The sequence below is a fragment of the Melitaea cinxia genome, chromosome 8 (genome assembly GCF_905220565.1).
Source record: "Melitaea cinxia chromosome 8, ilMelCinx1.1, whole genome shotgun sequence".
NCBI classification, from domain to species: domain Eukaryota; kingdom Metazoa; phylum Arthropoda; class Insecta; order Lepidoptera; family Nymphalidae; genus Melitaea; species Melitaea cinxia.
Genome location: NC_059401.1, coordinates 6259555 through 6268336, shown reverse-complemented (window position 1 = coordinate 6268336; position 8782 = coordinate 6259555). Strand labels below are relative to the sequence as shown.

General features: G+C 31.5%; 1 protein-coding gene across 1 annotated transcript; it reads right to left on the bottom strand.

Annotated features, from left to right (window-relative positions):
* Window positions 1-297: 297 nt before the first annotated feature.
* On the bottom strand, window positions 298-7673 carry LOC123655493 (phenoloxidase-activating enzyme 1-like). The gene is made up of 7 exons (XM_045591271.1): window positions 7607-7673; window positions 3979-4187; window positions 2969-3149; window positions 2611-2722; window positions 1981-2168; window positions 1100-1192; window positions 298-794 (listed from the first exon to the last, which is right to left on the bottom strand). Exons 1-7 carry the CDS (start codon window positions 7656-7658, stop codon window positions 481-483), a joined length of 1149 nt encoding a protein of 382 aa, XP_045447227.1. The 5' UTR covers window positions 7659-7673; the 3' UTR covers window positions 298-480.
* Between the last annotated feature and the right edge of the window lie 1109 nt (window positions 7674-8782).

Genomic DNA, 8782 nt, shown 5'->3' with positions numbered 1-8782 from the left:
TATTTATTAACAATCTACTATATAGAGATACAAATTTTTGATATAGCCATAAATATCTACTTACTATAAATGTGAAAATATTAACCGACACTCAACATTTGGTTTCAAACAAAACATCGTCTTACATTACACAGACAGGTAATAGACATTCCTCATTAAAGTTAATTAATTTATCTAAAAATAGGAACAAGGTCCTGGAGTTGCTAAACGTATTTAATTTTGTCGAAAAAACTGATATTAGTCAGTTAATAACGCCTCCGTCAAATTTAATATATATTTTTCACAAAAACAATAAAATTGAAATTTTAATTCATTTATTATTTTCTTTTAAAGACAGTAATACAATTTTAAAAGTCATTGCAAAGAAACAAACAGTCGGACAGCTCGTATAAAATCTAATCAGGCACGCACATAAGCGTATATTATAATTTTTATGACAACGACTTCGTTTACACTAAGTTTTATTAAATTTAAAGATGGTTATATATTAGTTGAGCGCATTGTATTTTTAATCCAGTCAGTGTAGCTAGATACCGAAGTGTACACGCCCGGCCAACCCTCTCTTCCACATCCATAGCCGAAGGAGACCACGGCCACAGTTTCCCAAATTCCAGAAGGTATTCTTCTCATCAAAGGACCGCCAGAATCTCCCCTACAAGCATCCTGAGCAAAGATTCCTCCCGCACAAAGCTGGCCATCAGTCAAGTCGGCACCAAGAGATCTATACTTAGAAACGCATTCGGATTTGCTGTATATTGGCATACTAAGCTTTAGTTTTACTGGGCTACTCTTTCCTAGAAAAACAAAAACATTATAATATTAATAACATGGTCTCTTTATGAAAACGTTGTATTGTGTATATGTATAATCTATCTTTAATAGGCTAACGTGTTAATAAAAATTAAATAAAATAAAATATTTAAACCATAATCAGTAAAACAGTTTTCAAATTGATGCAAGAATTAAACAGTCAGAATAAAGACATTCTAATTTTGTTTTCTGATTATTCTATACGTAAACAGATGCTATACCATAAGTTTAATAGCATTCTAAGAAAAACTAATATGTTATGAGTAAAATCAATAACAGGGTAACGTACCGGACTCGGTTTTTCCCCAACCGGCCACAAATACATCATTTCCGACACCCAAGCGAAGACTGTTGTCAACCAAACAGATAGGCTGCACGTAATCTGCAAAAAACAAATGTTGGAAAGGTAATTATTAGAACAAATAATATTTATCCTTATGTATATTCCAACAACCATACACGGCTATGTATTTTTATTTCAGTGTGCTTATAAATTACTAGCTGACCCGACGAACTTAAGAGTACCACATATTTTTGTAAATACATATATCATTTTTGTTTCAATTTTCTATTATGCAAGTCTTGTTCAGATAACAACGAATAAAAAAATGATTTGATACCATCGTTCAGAAGTTATGCGAGTTTATAACATCGACGATTTGTTCTAATTCGTATAGATCTACATATAATAAAATGGTAGGAGAGTCAAAACTATACATTGAATATTTTTTTTAAAGAATACTTGGGGTGTGATCTACAATCGATACCGAAGCCAAAATATATAGTTTTTAGAATTTTTGTCTGTTTGTCTGTTTGTCTGTATGTATGTCCGGGATAAACTCAAAAACTACTGCATGGATTTACTTCAAATTTGGCACGAATATTGCTAAGAAGTCGGGTCAACATATAGGCTACATAATATCAAGCTATCTCTTACGGGGAACGAGCAGTGAACCTTTATTTCTTCAACGCATTCTGTAACAACGTGTAATCTAACGACTCATATTTGAATGTTGTTATTATGTTAATAACCATGTCATAAGCTAGCTTCACACTATAAATGAAGACATTCTGTAGTATATTTAGTATCAGCATTGCACCCGTGCGAAGCCGGGGCCGGTCGCTAGTAATAAATAATTTAAACAGATCTAAGAGGATATTTTAACTTACATGAGTACTTCACTCTTTTAGCGAGTCGTACAAGAGCGATATCGTCTTTTCTGTTCTTGTTTCTATCAGAGAAACCAGGGTTTGGATATGCTGAATGCACAGGTATCTCTTGTACGGGATCAGCGCAGGTGTCGGAGAGGCAGTCTACTTCCGATTGAATGTCGTATTCACCCAGCCGAGCGGAGGCTCTAAAATAATACATTTAGAATTTATAATAATAATCATCATGAGCAGACAGACATGATTATAATTGAAATTTATAAATATAATATTAATATTTTAATATTATTTTCTCCGGCGTCGAAATATGTAAGTAGTTTTAAAGCAATTACCTAGGTCAAGTTTCTAATGACAAAATATTATAATTTTTCCTTATTATTTACATATTACCATTTTATGACACATTTTTTAACTTATGAAGATATTTAGAATGTAAAATGAAGCTATTACTATATATATAATATTTGTTACAAAATGTTTCTACGGCTGTTCTGTAGGTTTTTCTGACTATATCTATCTAACGTGTTCAATAAAGATTAGAACTAACCCATTGTAAACTTTACGTCATGTTCGTTTCGCGATTTTTTAATGTAAAAGATTAATTACTTAATTTTCTTTAGAAGTACTCACAGTTTTCCAACAACGGTTTCAATTTCTCCAACAACGCAATGTGCAGCCGTGAGGACGTAACGATGGTTGATCAACACACCTCCACATTGATAAGTCAGTGGCGCATTATTAGCTAATTAAAAAATATAAAAATATTACAAACTTAAAAGTCCGATATGTAAAGTAATCTTAGTTACGAAGAATTCCTCACATTTTCTCCCGTGTTTATTGTATAATGGATAAATATTTCTTAAGAAATTAATAGTGTCAAATTTGAAAATATTAGTTTCATGCTTAATTTATTCACTATATATAAAATCTAATAGAAATTGAATGACAATAATACAATAAATTTAATATATAGTTGCGTATAACATACGTGGTTGGTATCCTAACAATGCCATCCATGGAAATTCGTCCAGGTCTGTGAACTGTCCGCCGTAAAGACGATCACCATTGGTATCTATGCCACACTCGTTCCGTGGCGACGGATAAGAGTCTTCTTCAGATATTGGGTCTTCTCCTGTTGTTGGTCTAGTTGGTCTTAGAACAGGTCGTCTCTAAAAAATACCATATTATGTTCATATAATTCATGTATTACCTTTAGTCTTCGTAGTACATGCTTTAAGAATATGATGAGTTTAATGAGGAAGTATAAGAAGAGACTATAGCGGCAATTGTCCCAGTTCGGATAAACTTTGTGACAAATGTTACAAATTTTATGATGATTAGGTACGTTTATGTTTGTTTTTTGGCATGTTTGCTTTATGATATGTCTGTTTTATAATACTCAACGTACAAGTCGTTAAATAAATAAATAGGTAAGTGACTTTAACTGAGGTAGGGCACAGCAGGAATTTCCTGCTCATGTTGTTTCCTGCTCATTTCATGCATCTTCTATAATCTGGTACCTCGACCTTACAGAAGATCACAGCAAAATAATACTGTTTTCAAGCAGTATTGTGTTCCTGTTAGTGAGTAAAGTGACCAGAGCTCCTGGGGGGATTGGGGATTGGGTCGGCAACGCGCTTGCGATACTTCTGGTGTTGCAGCCGTCTATAAGCTACGGTAATCGCTTACCATCAGGTGAGCCGTACACTTGTTTGCCGACCTAGAGACATAAAAAAAAGTGAATATATAACAAAGTAAATTTTTGGACTACGGACGTTTTCGAAATCCTATCCCTATGGAAAAAATCTCATAAAACATGAACAAATGCAGACCAAATTCTCATACCGAGTTATGAGAGTCTACGAGAACTCTTATGCTCTCATATCTTATGAGAATTTGGTCTGCATTTGTCCATGTTTAATGAGATTTTTTCCATAGGGCAACACAGTACATCCGATAATCCAAAGTAAATCAAAATATTTGTCACTAAGTACTCACTGTCGTAGGTCTCTCCTGCGATTGTGATGGCATGGGACCACAGCACACTCTCGGTACATATCCCTCGAAGCCACATTGTGACTGACGTAGGAAACTGACTGTGTTACTCTTAAGCGGCCTTTGTTCGAACGCAGTAAGAAGGTCTCTACAATCGTATATTGACACGCACTGGCTCTGACGACCAAGGGGTGTCACGCAGCTCATTGAATCTGGTGGTGAGAATGGTTTGATCGTTTGTTACGGATTACAAATTTTATTTTTATAGGAGCAATATGTAAGAGAATAATGATAGTTTAAATTACAAATAGAAATTTCAAACGTACATACATACATGCATACGTGCATAAACTGCAAGTAAAATAAAAGCTTTTAATTAAAATAAATAATCTTCTATACATTACGTGAAGTAAAAACTTTGTACCCCTTTTTATGAAAAATTCCCGGACAGAGGAGTATGAAATTTCGCACACGCATAGTTTATACAGAGAAGACGAACAGAATGCTAATATTTCTTTTCAAAATTATACATAAAAAAAATACAATTAATCAATAATTTTTTTTTTTATATCACTAGGTCGGCAAACAAGCGTACGGCTCACCTTATGATAAGCGATTACCGTAGCATATAGACGCCTGCAACACCAGAAGCATCGCAAGCGCGTTGCCGACCCAATCCCCAATCCCCCCAGGAGCTCTGGTCACCTTACTCACAAACAGGAACACAATACTGCTTGAAAACAGTATTATTTTGCTGTGATCTTCTGTAAGGTCGAGGTACTACCCCAGTCGGGCTGCTCCATATTTTGAGCAGGAAATTCCTGCTGTGCCCTACCTCAGTTAAACACACACTACCATGTATTTGACACCTACGCGTACTCTTACACATAGACTCTTTTGTTTATTATCATAGAAGTAAAGTCTTTGACAACAGAACCTTAATAATGTTAAACTTATAAGATAAAGTAATTGTAATCGAATTTCGACCACTGGGCGACCACTAGTTAAAATAAATACGACAACCGAACGAAAACAGAGTGACTTGATTTTTTGATTGATGACACAAATGTAAGTAAAAACTGCATTTGAATCTAAATGGTACATGAGAGGGTCCGAACAATAGGCTCTTGTAATACAGTTAAAGTGTTAAAGGCAAACAATATACTATTTCTTTGATTCTATAAAAATAAAACGTAAAATATAGCATTGGTAAAAATTTCGTAACAACTGATTGACAATAAACTCAAAACAGATCTTAAAAACATTATTAGGCTGCTTTTTCGCGGAGCCGATGACAATACATATAAATAAATACGTTAACGAGTATGAGTTCTTCGGGTATGGTAAATATTATTATATTATTGAGAAAACCCCAACTGCTTTAACCCTTACTGGGACTTACCTACAGCCACGTACAACACGATACTGGCGAACAAGCCTGATATCGTGTTGGTGAACAGGGGACAGTCGAGGGTGCTTTAGTGAACATCACCATTTCGCATGAAGAGAACCTCGTGAAAGCCGAAAGAAACGTATATATTGTCGTAAAGATCCGTGAAATCATCCCTGTCGTAATATCTGCCCACGATTTCATCCCGGATTACACTTACACACTTTTTAACACTTACCATCTGAGGCTACTGGGGATCGAATGCAATGGGGAAATTACTTGACTAGGCTAGGATTGTCCACCGATTTCTCAGCCTATAGGCCTAACCCCCAGCCGTTTGATCTCCTTGCTAGGGCGTAATCCCGCTTATACTTATTTATGTAAGTATAGTAAATTTATTTTACTATCAATAAAATTATTTATTATATCATATGTTTCTATTATATATTGGTGTGACACCCAGCAATATAATAAATAAAAAATTTCAATACAAAACTTCTTATTCCCTATGAAATTACTTTATCTCTCTATCCTACAAATACTACAGGCAGTATTAAAATTATTGTTGCACGCCTCAGAATTACAAATTCGAAATTAAAAAAATCTTTATCAGATTAATCACATATCTCTGTTATTTGAAAGTTTATTTACTAACAGTAGTCATTAAATATATCTGCAAACTTTAATTACTCGTGTAAATAACATTATTTTACGATTTCTTCTTCCCGTCACTTGCAGTCCTTAACAAAGACTTAATAATTACATGCTTTTGTAATCGTTAGTACGTCGATGTCTTTTTACAATTAACGCTTTTTATAAGGCCGTTCGTTACGCCACAAAGTTGTTTATTAGAATATTATTTGAATGATTTTTCCTCAAATACATTATATTGGTTTATACTCAATTATTATATTACATAATTATAAATGCTAGTAATATTGCGTTCCAATTTATTTTAAATCACATATTTGGGAGATTTTGTCGATTTGTTTGAAAAAAAAAATTGTTATCTTTAATAAGGTACAGCAAATCTATTCTTTGTTTATTTAAGATTTTTAACACAACATGAATTCATTACACTTGACAAGTTTAAAAAACTCTTTGATATATCTGATAATATATAAGAAAATTCGAAATTTTAAGGAAAAATTTATAAATTCTATCTAGACAGACATACCGCGACGATTTTCTATAATATTTACTCGTATACAGTGACGTCAATTAAGCTAACTTAATATACTACTGCTAATTAAAACTGAAATGAAAATAAAATAGATAGAAAAGTAAATTATGTATTTCTATGTAGTTATTAAGTAAAATATTCACGCTTTATCCATGTGAAATTTAATTAAAGGTGAATTCTCGTTTTATATGAAATGATCTTCAATTTGTTTGTTTCTAACAAATATGAAGCATAAAATATTATTTATTTAACATCGAAATATATACAAAGGTATAATATACCCGTAATAAAAAATCTGTTAGCGTTCCGCGTGATATAGCTATGGTTTACACTAAGGTTTTGTTTACATTTTCATTGACTTGCTACATTAATAACACCCTACATTAAATTCATACATCTTTTATCTCCAAAAATACAATTTACTTCGTCTTTATGATATTTGTAGTTATGAATTGTAAAACCATGTTCACTTTTTATACATATAAAGACTATATTACTATAAACAAGGAAAATACTACTTCTACTTAAAATATTCATCAGTCGACAAGATAACGTTGACCTTTTAAAACTAATATTTATGAAACTTGCTTATGTAAATCACGATATAGCCGATATAAGGAAAACATTTAACCAATCGTATTTTTAAATATTTTTTATAAAATTATTCTTTTAAGTTTTTGTACAAAAATTCGAACGACTACATACATTAAAAAAGTTAAGTTACTACTAATTACTTTATACAAAAACCAGAAATCGTAAAAATATTTATTAACTTGGAAAACCAACACAAGAATCATTTCTGACACTTGGCATAATTACTTTAACGATGTGACGTTCCAAAAATGTTTTACATGATGATACATCCAATTTTATTAATAATATAATTATGATAACATTATTATAATAAACTTTTATTAAACAGACTAGATTTTTTACGTAACTCTTCCAATACTAATGGACAACATTAAGCAAATAAAATGAAAATAATAAAAAAGAAAAATCTATATTTTACTGACAAATATGTAAATATAATGTATAAATTAAAAATAAATACTCACATGCACTGGCCCATAAAGTCATAAAACTACAAAGTATAGCAATACACTTCATTTTATTTAATTATTCACTATTAAAATACAATTAAATCACAGAACTTTGTTCATCACTATAGTCAATGTCACGGACGCTAAGTTATGAGTGACTTGAAACACGACGAGATCACTTGTTCGTTGTTCGTTCGCTTTACTATACTGGATCTTAAAGGTCAAATTCAGTACATATATATATAAGTCTTATTATATACACGAGTTGCGGTACAGTTTGCAAGAAAAACAATATATTAGAGTAAAATAAAACTTTTTTTAAATTAATTTTATGTAGTGTTATTATAAAATTAATGTATCGCTAGAATTATTGTAAATAATCGTAAATCATTATTTTTTCTTTAATAGATTACTAAACATTTTATTATTTTTTATATTTAGGTTAAATGGTCAGAAATATTTTAATTATATAATATTAATTTCAAATAACTTTATTAATTTCAACTTTACATACACATTTTAGTTTTCTTATCTAGTATTCCTAATGCATATTTTTAAATATTAATAGATAAGTTAATTACAAATGAAATTAGTCTTTTGAGTTGACTGTACTCTTATTTATTCGATGCGTCAGCCACGGATTTACCGGTTTTTGTAATAGCTGTAGTAATAATGTAATAAATAAGAATACATGAATTTACCATTTTTTTACTAACATAATATTATTTGACTGAATTAAATCAGTAGCCATATGCTCGCACCTCTCTTTCTAGCTCCGTTCGCCTCACCCCCCTCACCCGATCACACTTTTGGTAACGCTCGTCACGCATTCACCAACTTACTCCTCAAGTCAAGAGCTGCGTAAAGAAGTTTTACTTCAAAAATTATGCTTTAATACTTTCAGTCATATATTTTTGTAATAAACTTTATTATAAGCCTTCATAGTAGCAGTAAAACGAGACTTTGTGCTCAATCTACAACTAAGAGTTGTTGTAACATACACTTAAGCGATAAAAGCATTCCGTGTTCCACAATTATTGTGTTTAATGAATCAACGGAGATTTTTATCTAGTTATTTTATAATTTTAAATAGGAATAATAAGAACTTAAACTCTTTAAAAATTTATTCAATAACAAATCACTATTTGATGAAATCTGTAATTCATACTGGCGATTTTAACTATTAACTTA